The sequence below is a fragment of the Passer domesticus genome, chromosome Z, assembly GCF_036417665.1.
Source record: "Passer domesticus isolate bPasDom1 chromosome Z, bPasDom1.hap1, whole genome shotgun sequence".
NCBI classification, from domain to species: Eukaryota; Metazoa; Chordata; class Aves; order Passeriformes; family Passeridae; genus Passer; species Passer domesticus.
In genome coordinates this window covers 64,936,914-64,958,413 of record NC_087512.1, presented here as the reverse complement: position 1 = coordinate 64,958,413, position 21,500 = coordinate 64,936,914, and the positions used below count along the sequence as shown (strand labels likewise).

General features: G+C 37.0%; 1 protein-coding gene across 2 annotated transcripts in view; it reads left to right on the top strand.

The window, feature by feature from the left end:
* The window catches only part of DTWD2 (DTW domain containing 2), a 63,007-nt gene extending 43,554 nt beyond the window's left edge, over window positions 1-19,453 (top strand). For both annotated transcript variants that reach the window (XM_064403902.1, XM_064403903.1), the window contains exons 5-6: window positions 14,068-14,196; window positions 15,917-19,453. In XM_064403902.1, the coding sequence (XP_064259972.1) occupies window positions 14,068-14,196; window positions 15,917-16,087 (300 nt within the window). In that variant the 3' untranslated portion in view covers window positions 16,088-19,453. The remainder of the gene's footprint in view (window positions 1-14,067; window positions 14,197-15,916) is intronic.
* Window positions 19,454-21,500: the final 2,047 nt, after the last annotated feature.

Sequence of the window (21,500 nt, the reverse complement as noted above, 5' to 3'; positions counted from 1 at the left end):
GTATTGTGACAACAAATTATCCTATTTATGCATTCATCACAGTATTGCTGCTATTCATATATTCAGTACCTCATTTTCTTTTCCCATCATGCCTTCATGATTTCTAACACATCTGTTTTGTTTCCCTTATACTTTCTTCGCTACATAAAAATTGGTATCATCATCTGAAATCTGGTTTCTTACAGCACATTTTTACCCTTTGAGCTTTACTGTTTAGTTCAGCTTGCACTGTATGCTTAAATCTGCTTGACTCGTCATAAGAATTTGTAATGTATGCTTGTATTGCCAAGCACTGGTTCTCAAGGAAGTTGATATTTTGATATACAACTTCAGATTATGCTTGGGATCTCTCTTGCTCTTCCTCTCTCTCAGTTCTCACCCTTCCTTCCCTGAGATGGAATTTATTTTCTAAGCAGCTCTCTTGGAGCCCAAGATGTCACCTTTAAAACAGTTTAACAGATCTGTCTGCAGTCTTGCTAGAGCTTTTAAAAAAAAGAGGTAGCCTTAAGATCAGGGAATCATCAGTAAATCTGACTTACTGTAACTACTCTTTTAACATTTGAAAATAATTTGTATATTTCTTCTTCTACAAGAGAATTCAGATACCATATTGAGAATATATGGCAGAACCATCAAGAAATTGCAAGAATGCATGTGTAAAGACTAATTGTTATTCAGAAGTTTTCACAAACACTGCCTATACCATCATTTTAGTGACCATTTAGAGATATGGAAATGAGAGTTTTTTATCAATATAATCTATTTGCAGTAGTCAGAAAGTATTTCAGCTGATGCAAAGCAGCCTTTCTGTATGATTGCTTTTAGTGAGGGCCATGTAATTTAAAATTGTAATTATAATTTTGTTGATGTATTCACGTATCTGCATCAGAAGAGTGCTAATCTCTTGTGTGTTAGACTGCATCATGTGTATATAAGGTCATGCATGACTTTTCTAAAGAGGAAAAGTCACTCCTCCAATGCTTGAAACTTCCAGGACAATTGATACAAAGGAAGTTATTGAAATAAGGATAAAGTATCCAGAATGATCTTTTGGCTAAAAAATTTATGTTCAGCTCTAGAATTGTCAGTTTTCTGAGGAGAGTCATGTGTCAATGCTTTCTTACCCAGTCAACCGCGAAGACTTGGAAAGTCTTAACATCATGGTTTAATATTATCACAGTCCCTGATTATTGCATGAGTATTGCATATTGTTGGCTGTGTTTCTGCTTATCCTTTCACATATCTAGGTACACTGCAGTAATACCAATAACCCAGTGGAAAATATTATTAAGAATAGGATTAGGAGATCCAGGGATGTATGTGCAGTATTGGTCTAGTTCAATGCAACTGTTGAAAATAGGTGACATATCTTACAAATTTACTGAAGCTGTTTACCCACATGCCTCATGTTTCCTTCAGAAGCAATCTGACTGAATCAGTGTGCAGAGGTCACGTTTTGCAGATGCCTCACCAAATACTCTCAATAGAAATAATTGTCATTCGAAGAAATGCTGTCTTTTATAAAAATACTAAACAAGGCATAAGTAACTGGTCTGTTTTCATAGTGATTGTAATTTTATTTTACGGTTTGTAGAGAAATTGTTAGTGGAGCCTGCAGTGAATCCAGGTTGTTCAACATATTCTGAAGTAATAACTGAAGGTATACTAGTTAAGTGGCAAAATGTTATCATGACAGTAAGTTATTGAAAGTGGTCGTGATAACTCAGTGGAGAGTTCTATAAGGAGTATAAATTTCAGTAACTGGACATTAATACAGTGCAGAAAATTCACTGTTGTTCCAGTACAGAAATTATTTAATTGTTAATTGAAACTGGGATTCCAATTTGCTGACCTTCTGTTTAGCAGTAGTAATCAAATATGATGTCTGATTAACTTTATGTAAGACTCTCTCTTACAGCAGCCTCTGTAGATACACTTCCATCACTTGTAAAGTAATACCTGTAAAGCCACAAAAAAATGGCTTGACAAGCCTTCTAAAGGGCCTCACAGTTTTTCATGTACTCGGAGTGAGATGCATGGGAGAAATGCTGGCAAGATATCCTCAAGCAGTCAAACAACAAAAAAAGCTTTAATGGCAACTTCAGAAAAGTAGAGAACTCTGGCAAAAGTTTAAAACAGCATACAATCAACGTAGAACACTTCAAAAAACATTAACTTGATGCCCTATTCAACTTAGCAGGCTCCAAACCCATCCAGTTTTAAGAGTCTCAAAACTCTAGGAAGAGGAAATGAGAAGAAGAAAGAGAGAAAGACAGAAAAGCTGTAGAAAAGAGCATACAATTCTGGTGTTCAGCTGATAGGAAGTACAGCAGGAAGTAGAGTCAAGATCTATGATTGCTTCATGTCCTGGCTAAACTACCCTTTGGTCTTTCTTCACCCTTTCCCCGTGTGGGACTTCCCTCCTCTGGCTGCTCTGGGGCAAGACTGGGGCTCCAGGGCCAGGTGTGGAGGTGCCAGGAGGCCAGGTGCCTCTGTTGTGCTGGGGATTGATGGCCACTGTAGGGCTGGGATACAGGCCAGGAGGGGTTGTGCAGTGCAAGGCATGGCCCAGTGAAGGCAAGGCCCAGCTTGCCTTTATCCCCACATGTGCCTGAAATGTTCCATCCAGCAATCCACCCAGTCTCTTGGATACCCTCTCCAGCATTTGTTTGTACCTTTGTTTCATTGCAGCTCGCCTTACTTGCTTTTTACTGCCTTGGCAATTAGTTCAAGGTCTTCTATAGTGTATACAAAAATTTCTTTTGCAAACTGTAGAACCATAGAATGGTTTGGGTTGGAGGGGACCTTAAGAATCGTCTGGTTCCAACCCTTCCTACAATGGAGGGGCTACATCAGTGGACAAGGCTACATGAAAGGGCTACAGGTGTCATCTATCTGGACTCCTATAGGGCTTTTAATAGGGTCCCCCACAACTTCCTTTTCTCTAAATTGGAAAGAGATGGATTGGATAGGTAGACTGTTAGGTGGATGAGGAAAACAGTCACATGGAGTGTAGTGGCTTAATGAGGGTCAATGGCTCAGTGTTCCAATCGGAATCAGTGCCAAGTGATACCCTCAGTGGTCTCTGCTGGAAGCAGTGTTGTTTTGAGTCTGACACAGACAAAAGGATCAAGTGCACCCACAGCAGATTTGCAGATGACTACAAGCTGAGTGGTGGCATGACACTCCTGAAGGATGGGATGTCATTCAGAGGGATATGAATGAGCTCATGAAGTGGACCTGTGGAAGCCTCATGAAGATTAACAAGGTCAGATGGAGGGGGACTGGTCAGGGAGCTGGACTAAACAACCCTTGAAAAGTCCCTTCCATTTAAACTATTCTATGATTCTGTGAAAATAAATAAATAAAAAACCTGAGATTTTTTATGTCTTCCTATGTATGATGGACTTTCAGCTCAGGTAACCTAGCCAAATTTTGCCCAGAGTAGTAAAACATTTTCTTAAATTCAGTTTTCCCCATTTTTCCTATTGAATTTAGGTATACTTCATTATACAGTTTGATGGGCTTGAAATTAACTAGGAAAAATGTGATCTGCTGGTAGGTGAGGTAAATGCTACCATATGCTTTCTTTCTTACATATTTTTTTAAGATGTGTGCTCATATTTATATGAGATCCTAGAAATTCTGTGGTAAAATGCAGCATCATAAAGCTGTTAAAATAGGTTGTACATTTACTGCCTATTAAAGGTAAACATAATGGTTTTGAGGCAAGACCTTCAGGGTGATTTATGAACTTGTTTGTGGCAATAAACTGCAGAGTTTCAAGGTACCACACAAATGTTCTTACTCAGCACTGCATTTGTCAAAGGGTCATTCCTGCTGAGTTTATTTACTCCCTTCTGTCTGACCTTTTTGTGACATTCTGTCTCTGTGCATAAGGTGGGTACAGTCTGCTAAACATAATTCTATTTGCAAACAATATAATCAGGTTGTTAAGAACACTTACTGTTAAATTAAAATACCATAGTACTATTAAAAAAACCCTCAAAATGCTTCACTGTCTTCAGTACAAGGGAAAAGTGTGCAAAAGGTGGTACCAATGACAAGAAACTGTGTTCTTTGACCTCATAAACCAGTTAATTAAAAGCAATGATGCCACTTTATAGTTGATGTGCTGCCTTCTGAAAAGGCCCTATAAATTTGAAATGTCAAGATTATATGCTGTGTAGAACGCAAGTCAATGGAAGAGAAGTTCAGCAATTTGTCAGGCAGGGGGAGCTTTTCTTATTCTCAGCTTCTGAGTAACATGGCCTAAATCTGTTACAGTTTCTAAGATGGTGTGATTAAATATTTATTAAACACTTAGGCATTTCTGTTTCTTTTCAGTTGTTCACTGACCATCATGTAATATGCCTGAGTAGTTGTCAACACAAACTGGTCTTTGAGATTCCAGAGTTTTGATCTTTCACCAAAGTCAGTCATATCAACATCTGTTTTAAGAATTCTTTGCCAGCTTACCTTGTTGCTCCTGTCAAAACTTCATGTTGTGCAAAGTGAATAGCACTTACTGGATTGTTTTTGTGGTTTCTTTGTTGCTTCTGCTGGGTAAGCATGGATTCACAGATGGTATGGGATGTCTGAGAGTAAGTCTTATCAAACAGCTTGCTTGAAACTGTCATCATAGGGATTATTCGGGAGAGCATTCTTACCCTCTTCTGTAGGAATCAGTGTTGGAACATGCCAGCTATTCTCAAGACCTCACCGAGCACTAAGAATGAAAGAAAGGAACTGCTCATGGAGTATGGAAAGCAAGGGACAAACTCTTGCCACTCTTTATTTAAAAGAAAAGACATTAAAAAACCCCATTCCTCTAGGGGTCCACCTGCTTTTTGATTGAAGTGGTGCTACTGGAGTTACTAGGTAGGAATCCCATGGGCTTCCCCTGAAGGGTTAAATGCTAGACAGGAAGTCATAAAATGCCACCTGGTTTAAAGCAAGTTGTATGGCAGATGTGATGAAATGCTAAAGTGTCAAAAGGTGCAGGGTGCTGAATTGTAGTTGGCTGTAGATTCTTCTGTCTGCAATTCAACCTGCAGCAATACCAGTACTATCAATGAATGCATAATTTAATTTGCTCAGCTATGCACTATGCATAGCTGAGCAAATGCTGAATTTAATTTTTTTATTTTTCTGTTAATGATGGGTAAAGTCACGAATGAGTTGGTGGAGAAACTAATGGTTTGAGGTTCATTGAATAATTATATCATACTTTTTAACAGTAAGTGGGTTTTGTGGTCTAGTCCTCTGGTATATTCAGATAATAAAACTTTATTTGTGAATTTGTCATTTTCAAGCCTAGAGAATTAAGGAATGGGTAGCAATTTTTTTCTGAAAGCATGTTCAAAAATTAGAGGAATTTCATTGATGAAGCAAGTAGTTACTCTAAAGTGTTCTCTGTCATTTACATAAATTCCTTCTAGAGAAAGTTAAAACTTCATTCTAGTTTAGTTACTGCTCACAGACACAAGTATAATACAGTTTATGTTGTATAGCACACTGTAATGCCTTGAGAGTTACAGTGGATTACAATTATTGTGAAAGAAATATAAAACCATTTGTTCATCTTCACACAGAAAACACCTAGAACAGAAGTAAAAGCAAAATATCAAGAGTCACTATTGTCATCTGTCTGTATCTTATTTGACTCTTATTCTGATTACTCTCTGAATTTTTTATTAAATCTCCTATTCAATGAGCTCAGGAGGGGCAGAGAAAAGTATTTTTTCTAATCTCCACAGTTACAAGACTTCAGCAAGTGATTTTATGAGGGCTAAATAATAAATAGTGCCAAGAAGTAAATGAATTTTTTTACAGTCCTCTTTTATCTTTATGCTTTCCTCTCTCTGTTTTTATTTGTTACAGTTTACAATTTGCATGAGAGAAATTCAGTACTAAATTTTGCCATATAACCTAAATAAATGAACAGCGCGCAGTTTAATTCTGCAAGGGAAAGAAGTATGATCATTAATAAAGAGTGCAGGAGGCAAATCAGAACCCAAGGCAACAAAGGCCAGCCACAATGGTTGCAGCAGGGAAAACTGTAGTAAGGCTGGTCCTGGAAAGTATGGATTCAACTATCCATCTGTACTCATGGAAGAAAAACACTGCATTTTCACTGACTTGTTCCAAACACAGTTTTATCTATCTGTGTATGACACTGGTGATTTTCCTAATAATCCTGCAGGGTAGCCCAGTTTTCCTTAGAGCGAAGGAGGCTCTTTGAGCCTTGATAGTAAATTTTTGTTTCTGTATTATATTTGTTTTTTTCCAACTGTGAAATTTTTGCTGCAGCAAGAAAACTTGTTCATAACCTATGTATGTATGTATGTATTATGAACCTCAGTAGTTCATAACCTATTCTGTGTATGATGACTTGTAAGATAAAAATCGTTAACAGCTGTTACATATTGTGAAATGTTTGATGTGTTAAGTTTTTAGCTGCTGTCTTATTACACCAAAACATTAAAAAAAATTTCAAACTCAAGACAACAGAATGTTTTATGCTAGGACTGTCAGAATTGCTGTTTGAGTAAACTGAGATCAAAGAGAGAGAGATGGGAATTATTTTGGGTGAGGACTGGAGGCATAGTTGAGATATGATGCTGAGCAATCAACAGCATTCTGTCCTTGTGACATTTAGGTTAATTTGAATGACATTGGTCATTGACATTTTTCTGGTTATAAGTATGTATTTATTACCTCTCAATACAGTGACATTTTCTTTGTGACTGAAAGGTGTGAGGTGATTTACCACATGTGAGAAGTGTATACTTTATTCTTGGTGTCATGTTCCACTGTGGGGAACAGGAGGAGTTCTTTTAATAATGATGATTGGGAACAAAATTAAGCCCAGCAAGGCAAACATTGCATCTGAGAACCATTTATTGGTAATGAGAGAGCAAGATAAAAATGAGTTATTTTTTTCCCTTTTTTTTCATAATTGTTGTCAAACCCTTCAACAAATGTCTGAATATCCAGGTACTAGAACAATTCAGGAGCATTGGCAAATTTTGTACCGTTGTACCTATGCTGATATTCTCATGGGATATGAACATTTTGTAAAAAGTAAACTGGAAATATATTTAATTTTGATTGAATTTGCTTTGAAATAGCTAGATTAATTGAAGACATTTTTATTCTTTTACTCTTTTCTTTTCATGATTCCTTCTGCCCTTGCCAAAATTAATCTCAGGAGCTTCTTCTGCTGCTTTTCCCCTGTCCAGGGAAGTGCTTACTGCTCTTCACATACAGTAAGAAAATAAGAAATTGCACAAAGCAAAAATAATTAGTTGGTTCCAAAGAACAGTATCATTGCATTGATGCTACATTTTGACACTGAAGTGTGTAATTTTCATTTTCAATTTTCTGATATTTGCAGGTAATTATAGTTAAATTGCTGTGACAATACAAGTAATTACTTTTTCTTTCTTCATTTCATGACCCCATTCTCTACGTTCATACTCTGCTCACTGACTGAATTTACTTGCCACACTTTCCTGTTTTATTAATTATTAAAAGAATAGTGCTGCATAAAATATTGAACTGTTGGCTGACATTAATTTTTAAATGTAAGCAGAGCAAGAGAGATATTACCAGAAATAATTTCTAGATTTTTTCTTCTCTAAATAAAAAAAAAAAAAGTACAATGCCTGGAAATTAACTGGAAATGCATGGTCATTTTAGAAAGTGGCATGAATAGCCTATATGACATGTACTTAAATATAATTATTTTTCCATAACTTAGTGGCAGTGTTAAATTATTTAATTCCTTAGTTATAGGTCAGATCGTGCAATTTCAGAAACTGAGACCATAACCAGATGGTATTTCAATTATTTTTTGCAGAATATATAGTCCAGATATTCCTAGGTCAGTCCTAACTTCTCTAATGTGTTATCTGTGAATATTTTCCTTTCCTTACATTTTTACTGTATGTTAGCTCTTAGTTTTATTGACATTTGGATCTTTCTCATGCTGTGTTCTTTTACAGGAGTTAAAACTGTTCCGTTTGGGTTAGAGCTGCAGCTTGTGTGCAGTTGGACTTTATTTCAGTTATCTGTTTTAACTGAAGACCAATCTAAAATCTAAAAACTGAAAGAACTAACCTTCTTAGGCTTCCCAATATCTAACATAAATTTTCCCTCTTTCAGTTTGTACCCATTACTCCTCGTCATGTCACTGCAGTTCCTGATGAAGGGTGCATCTCCAGCTTCCCTGACGGCCCCTTCAGATCCTGAGAGGTTGCCATGAGGCCTCCACACAACCTTCCCTTCTCCAGGCTGAGCAGCCCCAGCTGTCCTAGCCTGGTGTTGTAGGGGACGTGCTCCAGTCCCTTTATCGACTTCATGTTCCTCCTCTGGACTTGCTCCTACGGTTCCATGTCCTCTTATGCTGGGGACAACAGAACTGGACACAGCACTGCAGTGGTGTCTCGGAGCAGAGCAGAGGGGCAGAATCCTCTCCCCTCCCCTGCTGGCCACGCTGCTTTTGGTGCAGCCCAGGACACGACTGGCTTTGTGAGCTGGCTCACGTGGAGTTTTCCATCTGCCATCCCCACCAAATCCTGCCCCACAGAGCTGCTCCCAGTCACTTCTCTGCCTGACCTGTGGGTGTGTCTGGGATTGCCATCACCCGGGTGTAGGACCTTGCACTTGTATTTTGTTGAACTTCTTGGTGTTCCCACAGTCCCACTTTTGAAGCCTGTGCAAGGTCCCTCTGGCTGGCATCCCTTGCCTCCCGCATGTCCCTGCCCCACACAGCGTGGTGCCATCAGGGAGCTTGCTGAGGGTGCTCCCAATGCCACTGTCCCTGTCACCAACAAAGGTGTTGAACAGTGTCAGCCCCACTGCCGATCCTGGGGATCACCACTGGCCTCAGGTCTCCGTGTGGACAAGGAGCTCTTTGCCAAAACTGTTTCCATGCAGCCATACAGGCAGCTTTTATCCACCAAGTGGTCCGTCCATCAAACCCATGTCTCTCCAATTTAGAGACAAGGATATCCTGTGAGACGGTGTCCAAAGCTTTGCATAAGTGCAGGAAGACAGTGCAATTGCTCTGCCCTTATCCACCAATGCTCTCTTATCCACCACTAACTCCATCACAGAAGGCAAGATTTCTCCTCTGTAAAGCCATGCTGGCTCTTTCCAATCACCTCTTTGTTTTACACATGTCTTAGCATGGTTTCCAGGATAATCTGCTTCATAAGTTTTCCTGGCAGATGAGACTTCTCTGTAGATCACTAGATCTTCTGCTTTCCATGTTTTCAAAAATGGGGTTTATGTCTCCCTTTTTCGAGTCATCACAGTCTTTAAAGTCATGCCCTCATGCCTGGTGGGTTTTGTGACAGGTATCTACTTTTCCAGGCTGTCCACTTGTGACAGTTGCATGGCAATTACTCCCCCCAGTATTTTAGAAAGAGAGTGCTCTTAAATTGTCACTTTAAATTAAAGCCAAGATTTTGAACAAGATAATTTATTTATATTCTTGATTTGAATTTCAGTAGCATGCTGAGACTAAATTTACTCAGCCTGTCTTCTCCGGCACAAAGGTAATTTTACTTAACTGCATGAAATTTCTGTAAGATACAGAAAACTGTTTTGGCTTACAGATAAAAGGTTCTTGGTGCAAACTGGATACTGAGTGAACGATCTTCCCCTGCTTGTCACCCATCTTCTGTCTGAGGCTCTTTTTGCAGTAGCTTCCAGAGAATGCTCTTACTGCCTTAACCACCTTCAAAGCAATTTAGCTTCTAGAAGGATGGGAAGGATAGCAGGATATGGTTGTACTCTTTCTGAGGTGGTTTTTTTTTTTTTTTTTTTTTGTGCCTTTTGAATTAGTTTAAAGAAATGGCTGGGGTTTTTTCTGAAAGGTATTTATTAAAGTAGTAGAACATATGACCTATGTTATATGTTATATAAGACTATGTTATAGTGCCTATGTTAAGCAGGAGGACAGATGGTACTTTTTTCCTTCATTCTTGAAAAGTTAGCAAATTAATTCCCAAGCTGACATTCAGATTTTCAAAAGACACTATCAACATAAAGAGGAAGTGATCTTAAGTATTAAAGTTTTTAGAGAAACCACAGAAAAATATATTATGCCTCTGCCTTTTTTGAGATACTTATAGAACAGGCAAGAATTGTTTTGTGTGTGCTGTGAGACAGATGTGCTAACTTTTTTGAATTCTTGGTAATGCATTATTTTCCAAGTATAATTTTGCGTAATATTGGGTTCTCTTTGGAGAGTAAAGCTGGTGAGAGTAAAGCTGCTAAGCGTAGTGATGAAGAAATTAACATAGAAAAGATATAAAGATGCTGATATTAAGGAGAGGATTTAGAGCTTTCTGATAGACCTCCAGTACTATTATTTAAAATAAAAGCAGAAATCAGTTTCCTATCTTTACTGACTTAAATTTTTAAAATTTCAAACAGCAGGTCTGTGACCCCATCAAGGCAACACTTTTCCTCCCATCGATTTTGAACAGCTGAACAAGATCAGCTGGGTCTTCAGTTGCCTGGAACATGTCCAAGGAAGGCTCAGGAAGAAAAATGCTGCTCCAAGAAACACTGAAGGGTCACAATTTTTATTGTGTTTCAAATCCTTTGTAAATGCTCAAAGGCTGTAGCATTTGCTAAGGGAATGGTGCAGATAAGCCAGTGTTAAGTTAGTCTAACAGTATGTGAAATTCAGGCTGAAAATTCAGGCTGAAATTCAGGCTTTTGGAAGCAGGAGTCTTGAGTTACAGATAGAAATGAAACTTTATTTTATGTGTTGCTTCCTACTTCTGATGGCTTGGAAATTAAGTCCTCAAACTTCTTCGCACTTAGAGAGAATAGATACACTAATTTCAGTGTCTTGGTTGAATTCCAGTGAGTAATTGCATTATTTAAATTCCTCTCTGGTTTGAGATGGTTGAGATAGTTGCCATCTTCTTTCTTGTTATTTTGGTGAGCAATATTAAACTGGTTGTTGTTTTTTCAACTTCTCATTTCTGTATTTTGTTAGAAACTGATATTATTCCAAAGTATGCATATGATTTTCAAATTACTTTGAAGCAAAAACAAACAAGTTGTTGTATTGTGGTGTCTATCATTTTATGGAGAAGCGCTTCTAAAATATAATCATTTTTATTTAGAAATGTACTTAAACAGGGTATTTGTATATACTCATTTTGAACTGAGATTTTGAAATCTGGTGTAAGAGGTAGACAGTGTGATTTTGTTTAAATTAACTGTATGAATATTTCTGTAAAGTTGGACAAAATTTGTTCAGCTGGATTTGAGATACACAGGTGACAGATAAAGAATTCATGCACATAAGTAATGCAGGAACTTGGATGAGATTGGTGCAATATGGTATCTGAAGCTATTAACTGCACAAAAAGCAATGCAAGTTTAGACCTCTTGGTCAAAAACGAAATAAGTCATCTTCCCAATCAAGTCTGATTGGGTAAAGTAAATATTTCATATGTCTAGGCATTTCTTTTCCAAGAAAATATCTTCCTGTGTCTGAAATGTTTAATAGCTATACTAATTTGTTTTGGTTTCTGTACTGTTTCTGCTTTGTTTTGCCATTCAGTTTATGCTCTTGAGTGGGTGGAGTATTGTTTGTTTTATTGGCTCAGTAAATGTATCTGGTTTCAGATGGGACCTTTGGTGAGTCTGTCCATTTGCAGTAGATAAAGACTACCTTGACTGTATTTCAGGTGACTGGGGATCATTTATTTAGATTGTGCCTGCTTTAAAGAGTAGGTTAAAATGCATGCTGAAAGAAGCCTAAGAGACAAACTGTAGCTGGCAGTTGTCTTGAACAGGTATTCTTCCTCTGGTCTCCAACACTCTTTATGGTATTTTAATCTTATCTCAGGGAATATGTAATTTTTCAGAAAAAGTGGATGGGAACACTTGTTTCCATTCTTTTTCTTTCGTCTCATGAAAGAAGAAATGTAGTTGCTGCTGCTGTTGCTGTCAGTACTAGAAATTTGCCCTTTTGTGCTTGTCAGTTGTTTGAGAGCTGCAGTTATGTTTTGGCTCCATGGTTGTGTGGCATTGTGCAGGCCCCTTTTCTTTATAGAAGTTGTCTTGCAATCATTGATAGGTTTTCTTTCTCTGGAATGTTGACTTTTTCAGCATAAGAGCCAAGGAATGAAGTATAGAAACCAGCAGGCAGAACTATTCCTAACTCCTAGGAAAAAAAGCCTCAAGGTGCTGTCCAAGGAAGGGGAAGCCAGTGGGCCTGCAGGTGCTCCATCAGGTGGTTTTAGCCTCTGGAGAGATATTCCATGAACATTGTAGTGTCAGCTGTTGAGAAAAAGCGTGAATATATGTCTGCTTTTCTGCTCAGGACGCGTGTTGGAGAAGGGATGGACTGAGTTCACCCTGCTATTTGATACCTAGATAGAAGTTTCTAAGTAGGGACCACTTCTTCCAGCATAGTTTTCTGTATACTTCAAATAACTAAGCTTCCTACTCTGTTGTGGTGAAGATCTCTACATGGTCACAGAGAGAAGGCATAAAACCAAAGAAATCCTTGAGGAGTAACAAATGAAAATACTATCTTCTTTTTCTTTTCATTACCTATACTGATGTCTACATTCTAAATTTTTTCCCTCCTAAGTAATTTTCTTGTCTTCTGGGTTTTCCGTACCAAATTGAAGAAGGTAGGTTAGAAAGGCTTAATTTTTCTGAATTTTCCTATATTTGAGTAAATTGACTTTTTTAGCTAACTTGCTTGTCTTTTCCAGAATGCCTTTTGCTCTTTTCTTGTTTCCCTTTTTTAAATTTTACTATTTTTAATTTCTTTTAAATTGGGATAAGTAAGGCAGTGGAATTTCATCTTACTTATTTATGTCTCTTCAGCAGTCTGGAGTTTTCCTTTTATAAATGGGATACCTTGAACTTTTAGGAATGGGTAATTGCTTGTAAGAGAGATGAAGAAAAATGAAATATTTCAAATAAAAGGAAAAATGAGAAGAGTGAAGGAGGAAAGTATTGAATAAAGTGAGGAACGGTGAAAGACTTCTGGCATGCAAAATGATAACAATGTTATGGCCATGGGGATTCACTCATTTTTTTTCGAGAGGAAGAAAAATAAAAGACAATTGATGGGATGAGTTTAAAAAAAAAGAAAATCAACATACTCTTTTATAAGGATGTGTCTGGGTTTTTTGTATTGCACTACAATATTGTTGGAAAAAGAACTGAGACTTTTTGGTTAAGAATACTGACAATGTTGCTAAAACATTATTTGGTTTGCAAATTGCATTTTAGATATATGTGGACATGGAAATCTTAAGAATAAAGGAATAATGTCTGAAATTTCATACAGAGTCAAATAGTGTAAATTCTGTGTTGTTTCAAGCACTGTTTAAAAACCTGGTAAAAGCTTTTGGAGCTTTTGGTTGAATTAAATTTCCTTTTCTTAAAATCCTTTAATTTGCAAGCTAGTGTAAAGCGTTTATCACTTCATGCAGAGCCAGTAAATTATTTTCAGACATGATTTTGTTAAATAAATAGTTCTAATCAATCTAATAAACCTAGTTCATTGTGTGAATAAATACAATTTCTAGAAGTCTGAGATTCTTTTGACAAATAGTATTTTGATAAATAATACTTTGCCAAGATGTAACTTTGACAAAAAATATTTTGCCAAGATATAAAGTGTTTATGACTATATGGCCATTGTAGCTTGAATGTTTGTGTGTAGAGTAATTTTAAAAAGCATAAGTGAATAAATCTATTTTTGTTATAGCATATTTATGGCAACTGAAATCAGTTGCTAAAATTTCACTTACTCTTTCTCTAACAAAAAATTGTATTTCCTTTGCACATTCATATAGTAACAAACGTGCAGTTTTTGTTTGTGGTGGTGGCTCACAAGTATTACACTGAACAGTTGCGTGGCATTGGCTACTGAGAGACTAAACAGCAAAAAGAAAAGAAGATGAGTGAACACAGAGGGGAAGGGGATGTGTTTTGCTTGGTGTAGAGAATAGGTATCTCATGGGTTATCCTGGCCTGTTTTTTTTACTAGAGTTTGCTATTTTTCAGGTGCAGTTAAAACCCAGTATTTCAAGTCAATATGTAATTCGTACACAACCAACAAACACCTGTCTGTCTACTCTTGAATGTGCAGCTGTTGCCCTTTCCATCATGGAAAAAAATAAGAGTATACAAGAGGTATGTAAACTTAAATACGTGAGTTTTTCTCTTATGAATGGCAGAGGGGCAGCAAAGATACTTAGCTATTAAAGTAAAACTTGACAGATAAAGTCTTAATGACATTTGTAATAGTTTTGTGGCATAGCAAACTAAAACAAGAATGCAGCAATGGATACCATTTTTCATTTATTAACTCTTGAATATTCAAATTACTGTGACTCTTTCATGTTGTGCTCCAAAAGCAAACACAACAAAGTGACCTTTAACTCTGAAAAAACTAATTAATTATGTGACAGGAGATAAGGTATGTTACTGCATGGAAAGAAGTAAATTGTTTTTTCCAAAAACTAGACAGCAGAGATGATCTGAATCCCCCCTCACAGCTATCTTGAAGATTAAATGTTTTATAAAGCCAGGTCCTCTGATCTCCTGCACTCCTCAGCCGTGGAATGTAACCCACTGGGTTACATCTGCCTACCAGCTGGCTCACAAGTCTTACATGTCACTGGAGGAATTTAGGACTTAATAGTTCTTGAGTTTAAGTTTATCCTAGGTCAGAGAATACTAATTGGACATTAGCCTTTCCTTGCAAATTGTGATCCCACTAGTCTGTGATGGAAGAGGTCATTAAGAAAATGTCCTTCTTAATCTTTTGTTGCTGACATTAGTAATATCAATTTAATAAGCCCCTGAAAAACACCTACTAGTACTTTTACACCACAGAGCCAAGTCTGCAATTCAACTGTGTGCCCAGAATTTAGTAGTGAATGATCTGTGAAAAAATATTTACAGCCCATCCATGTACCCCCTACATGCTAGTCTTCACCCTGGAGTGCTCATATTGCTCTCAATCAGCTAGCTAATATTTTCATACTCAACATCTGCCTACTAAAAAAGGTGCCCAGGTCAAAAATGCTCCTGTAGCTGGCATAATATATAGTTTGCCACCTCTGTGTCTGCCTCTGTGACACTAGACTCACCTTAATATTAAATGAATTGGATATGAAACCCAGATTTGGATCAAGTGTGTGGACACACAAGAAGATAAGAGTCATATTTTTTTCAATAGAATCTCAGCTCGTGCTGATTGCGGTTACACATGTGATTGCTTTACACCTTTGCATCTACACATGGGACGCCCCGACATAGCCAGGCAACCAGAAAATGAAGAGTCTACAATTAGGAACCACTTGAGATAAATCTGGTTTGTGTGGCTTCATTTATTCTACACAATACCTCTGGGCAGAAGCAGTTGTGTCTCCAGGATTGCAGTCCAGCTGCCTTGATCATAAGTCCCTCCTCTCTTCCTGAAACCCTGCCTCCAGGGATTTTTGTGCAAGCACAAACAGCTTAGTTATTGTAACTTATTTTATTGCAGCTTGTTGACTGAGCCACAGTAATTGATTGTAGTCCATTGCTGAGGTCAAGTCAAAGCCATAACTTACAGTAATGTCGCTGGGGCTGAAATCAAGATTGAGTGGTTCCAAGGGAAGGAGTGAGGGATGGCACCATGCAGGTGGTGTATGACTGCTCTGTGGTTCTTTTTAGTACATCTTCTATTCAGGTCTGCCTTTTGTCTCCAAAGGGCATATTTTAACAGTATTTATCATCCAAATTGTATTCTATTAGCATTTTTAAGTAGACATTGAATTAAAAAACTGGTAATAACTGATGTCTCTAAAATACCTTACTAAAAGCTTGGGGTTCTTTTGTCCCCCACCCCTTTATGTTTCTGCAGACTATACTCCATCCGCTTCAAGCTTTATGCTCTTTCCAACTTCAGCATGGTGCCCAGATCCATCACAGCAAGGAACATCTTCTCAAAAATGGCTTATATGACAAGCCCATGCCAAAGAATAAACGCAAACTCAGAAGAATGGAGCTTCTGGTGAATAATGTTAAAATATAAGAAAACTGTACTGACTGTATGGTGGGATTTATTTGCAGCTAGCAAATGAATATGAATCTGGATTTGATCCAAACAGTTGACTGTACTCTAATAAAACAACTTTTAGGCCCTTCTTAGGCAAGATTTTGTCTACCAGTGTGACAAACAGTTATGGACTAGCTTTTTCCTTTATGCAGTAAGCCAGGTGCCTTTGTTCAGATGATGGAGGAGCATTCTCATTTCCTGTAGAGAAGAGGAAGAAAACCAAACATAATTTAGACTTATGTTATCGCTTGGTGTCAGATATGATCCTCAGTATGACTGGATGAATTTATTTTGGAGAGGCTTTTACCAGTACAAAAAGACAAGAAATATGAATATGGATGTGATGGAATGGTAAAGCTTCAATGGTTAGAATTATTTTGAATTACAACTGATCTTTTTAGCTTCAGTATCTGACTACAGTAGACTTTCAAACCATAATTTCTGATATTCTTTAGTTCAGATGAACATAAGACATGTTATTTGGACAGTTCTTTCTAACTTCGAGATTATTTCTTCTATAATTAGAACTCCTTTTTGTAAATTTACATAAGTTTTACAATGCAGTCATGTTTAGTTTCTCTCAGACTTAATTTGTAAATTAAGTCTGCATAAGTTTCTACAAGAAACTAAACAATTCTGACTTACAAAAAGAAAAGTAGAAATAGTGATTTGTGGAATTAAAACTCAGGTGCATTGCTTTTACTTGAGCAAAAATTAGTCTTCCGCAGATGGGGAGATGTTGTGGATATAAATACATCATACTTATACTCTGACATACAATGATTATGCTAGTAAAGGAATTAAACAAGCCCAGTTTAAACTGCTCTGTAAGAAGTATGATGCAATAACAAATGATTATGTTTGGTTACAAACAACTAACATGATTATAGATCCTCTAGGCTTCATGTGTTTAGTTTTTTACTTCTAGCAGTGATATAAATGTACTTCTTTCTAATGGGAATTGCAAGAAGCAGAAGAATTGGGTATTTTTAGAGACTTTCTGAAATAATATTTTATGATATGGAGGGAAAAGTAAAGTGAAGTAAAGGTTCTGATAGTCCTTATTTCTACTTTAATACCTCCTGCATTTAAGAGATTAAAATGCTTAATGTTTGCCTTTACTGTTAGTTCCCCTCTAGGTAACAACATGAAGCTAATTGGGTACTAATTAGTCTTAGAAAAGATATTTTGTCTTTAATTAATGATCTGTAAGACAAGAAACTACAGAAGTGCAGTGGGGGTGGGGTGAGGGGATGTGTAAACACAACTAACCGATATTTTACTGAAAGCTTTTCTACAATTAATAAGAGAGGTCAAAATTAGGTCAGAGATTAGCTAAGAAGTTTTAGTTGACCCTGAGCTAATAGTGACCTTTTGTTTAGGCATGGATAAACAATATAATTTGTCTGGCTATGCGAGCAAAGCTTATATAACCTTTTCCTCGTCTCTCAGTCCAGATAAATCCCATATCTGTCACTAAATTTAGCAAAGCTGAATTAGTTTTGACAAATCTGAAGCAAACCAGTCTCATATGATTAATGATAGCATAGATGCACTTTTGTTCACATTGGAACAGAGAACTGTAGCACACCAATCTCCAGGCTAACTTGGAGTCTGAAGTTGCAGTCTTGAGCAATTTGTGTGCACAGCCTTGTGAGTGATGCTATGTCCAGTTACCTGCTGGACTGGTAATCTTCCTTTCCTCTGCCCTGGGACATGGTCAATAATTCCTTGAGGAAACATGGGTATCAATTAAGCTTTATTCTTAATGTCATATTTACATATATGAATCATGTTCACATTTAATGTTGTTAATTTAATTTACTTTATTTTAAATTTATCTCAAGCAGCAGTGTATCTTTTGACCTACATTTTGAAGTTTGTTTTCCTAGGCAGAAGATTAAATGTGTCTTTACAAAATATGTGAGTTTATATTATAGATAACAGAAAGAAATTTGTACTACAGCCTGGGATTCATAGCCATTTGCAAAATGCCTTAGAATTACAGGATCAGAGAAATCAGAATTGCCTTAATTAAATTATAATCCTACTTTAAATACTCTTGTACATGGAATCTATGCAGAGTTTTCATGTTTTTCAGCAATGGACAAATTCTGCACAGCCTACAAAAAGGACTTTTTAGCTTTGTTGATTTTTCTTGTTCTTTTAATTTTGCTCCTGTGGATAACAGGATTTTGTAGGACCTCATGCTGGATGCATGGAAACCTTTAATTGCTAATTTCCTCTGTTGTACAATACTAGATCAATCAATATGCAACTGTTACTGAAGAAATTAAAAACAATGCATTGCAATTGCAAACTCCAGGCATTTTATGTTTTTTGAGGTTTTTTGTACGTCCCAGCTTAGCTATAATGTAATGAACATTTAGGTGCAGCACAGCAGTCACATGAAGTTCAGTTTCAGATTTGTTTGAAGCTGTTAAACACAAAATACAAAGTTCCACTTTTTAGGTGGAACTTGCATGACTTAAACAATATGCACAGTGTAAGAGGAAGAATTTAGAAAGTTTGTTTTCAGGTCTTTTGGTTTCAGAAATTGGCAATAAATACATTACCTCAAAGAAATGAATACTCTGAAGTCCAAACTCTCTTGACAGAAGCTGTGTGTGAGCACTCTTTGTAAGCAATTTCATTAGAATGAATTTAATTTGCAATTTTACTTTGCATAATGGTAAATCCATTTCATTTTTCCCTTACCAAAAGATTAATGACTGAAACCCACCAGTCTAACAAGATATTGATTAAAAAGGAAGGAATGTGTTTGCTTCTCATGTTTGCTCCTTTGTCCTTGTCCATTTTGTACTTCCAAATATTGCTACCAAAATTAAATCTGTTTGTGTGTGCTGCAGTCTCATATTTTGGGGAACTGGTGGCATGGACAGGGGGCTTTTGAACACATGCAGATATTTTTTCAAAGGTGAACACTGTTAATTCACCATTTTCATAGTCTACAGGAGTAAGTCTATGAAAAAACACAAGGATGGAAATGTTTCAAAATAAGGACACAAGCCACACCTCCTCTTTTGTTTAGAATGCTTTCTTATTAAAGAGACACTCAGGACAAACATAAATGTATTTTTCTTCAACATTGTACTTTTGTTGCCTCATAACCCCATACTACCAATAAATTACTCTTTATTAGTTTTTCTTGAGATGAAAAAGGAACTTTTCAAGTGACTTCAAAAGAGGCAAAAATTATTTTAAAACCAAGAGTTTTCTTCTCCACTGCTACATTGGATAAAAAATTGCTTATGCTGCACTATTTTCTACAACTTCCCTGCTTGTTTTGAAATTTAATTAAAAACTGGATTTTTTAAAAGAGATAGTGGTTCATTCTTTTCTCTTGATGTTTGTGTGTTTTATGTCTACATACATGAATGCACATAAATTATATATTTGTTTGTGCCTCAAAGCAATAAAATATCTAATTTACTGTGGTATGTTCCACTGCATCTCTACAGAACTGATTTGTTCACATGTGCTGATATTACAAATCCTAGTCCTTTTTTTCTGTCTTTTTAACGCCACACAATCAGTTATTGAAGAGATGTGGCTTTGTGTATGTTATTTGAAGAAAAAGGCTTCCTTTGTTATCCAGTGAAACCTGCATGAAGGCTAAATTGCTGTGCAATTTCTCAAGCTTTTCAGTTTCAGAGCCCTGTTCTCTCTTTCTGCAGTGGTGACTGACTCCTGTTTGGTACCACACAAATATGCATATCTTCCCACATTGAAACACCACCCAAGTGCCGCATCTCGAGCTCTGTGCCCTAATAGGTGCAATGAAATAACCATTCTGTTTCTCACCCACAGTTTCTTCTATCCCAAATTGCTATAATCAGTTAAAACAACAACAACAACAACAAAAAAAAAAAACAACAACAAAAAAAAAACCAAAACAAAACAAAACCCCAAAAAGCAACAAACAGACAAACAAAACAAACAAGCAAACAAAAAAAAAAAAAAACAGAAAAAAAAGAAAACCAAAATAACACAACTGTTCTTGTGCAGCCATTTCTTATCTCCCTTCTACAAAATGTACTCTTCAGGGACTTACATATTGCTTTGGTTACAGGATTTGTTTCTTGTATTCCAATTCACAATCCTTCCAGACTCCCAGCCCTGAGAGCTGCTGCTTTTGTCTCATAGGCACAGATAATAGACGAAAATAAAGAGGAGAGAAGAGTATGTGTTTTAAGGAGGATGAGAGACTATTGTGGTTCAACCTGAGCCAGCAGCCAAGCCCCAGGCAGGCACTTGTTTGTTACCCCACCAGCAGGACCAGGAAGAAAACTGGAAGGGTAAAAGTAAGAAAACTCATGGATTGAGGTAAAGACAGGTAAATAGGGACAGCAAAAGTTGTGCACAACAGCAAAGCAAAATAAAGAGCTAATTTACTGCTTCGCAGGGGCAGGCAGGTGTTCAGGCATATCCGGGAGAGCCGGGCCCTATCACATGTAACAGGCTTGGGAATACAAATGCCATCACTCTGAACATCCCTCTCTTCCTTCTTCCATTAGCTTTGTGTTGAGCAGGATGCCATGCAGTCTGGAATATCCCTTTGCCCGGCTGGGATAACCTGTGCTGAGAGCCCGTGTCTCCTCCCAGCCTCCCAAGTACCCCCAACTTCCTGGCCATTGTGGCAGCACAAACAGCAGAAAAGGCCTTGGCTCTGTGTAAGCTCTTCTTAGCAATAACAAAACATCTCTGTGTTATCAACCTGTGTCCAGCACAAATCCAAGACATGGGCCCATATTAGTCACTGCGGAAGGAAATTAACTCTACCACAACCAAAACAAGTACAGAGGCTTAGGTAAAGGGTAAAAGTTGTTTCTGTTGTTAGGGTATGTCTGCTATAAAACTTGGTACTTGTCACTGTGGCTTGGTGTTCCACGTAATATTAGGATTGTCCTGTTTATGAAGTATATCTTAGGTTAGCTGCATTGGTTTAGTGGTTTATTATTTACTAAATATTTCTTTGAATCCCATTGTATTTCCTAAAATAATGCTAACTACTTTTGTATGTGAGAAGGTATGTCTGTCACTAAGCAGCAGAAAAATTGCTCTACCTATGGGACCATGGAAGCAGTAACAGAGAGCCTCGGTAGCTGTAACTGAGAGATTCTTTTGGACTTCAATGCTAATATTTGCTCTCAGTAAAGAGAGATGTTAAAGAGTATATACAAATTACTTAAAGCACATGAAGACATACCAACTTCATGTGTTAGTGGAAGAGAACTACAAAAATATTTTGCAAATTAATAACGTATAAACCATTTACTCCTTATATACATGAATGGAAATACAGATAATGCATTTACATAATGCATTTTATTGTTAGAATGTTTGAATTTTAAATTCAAACATTTTT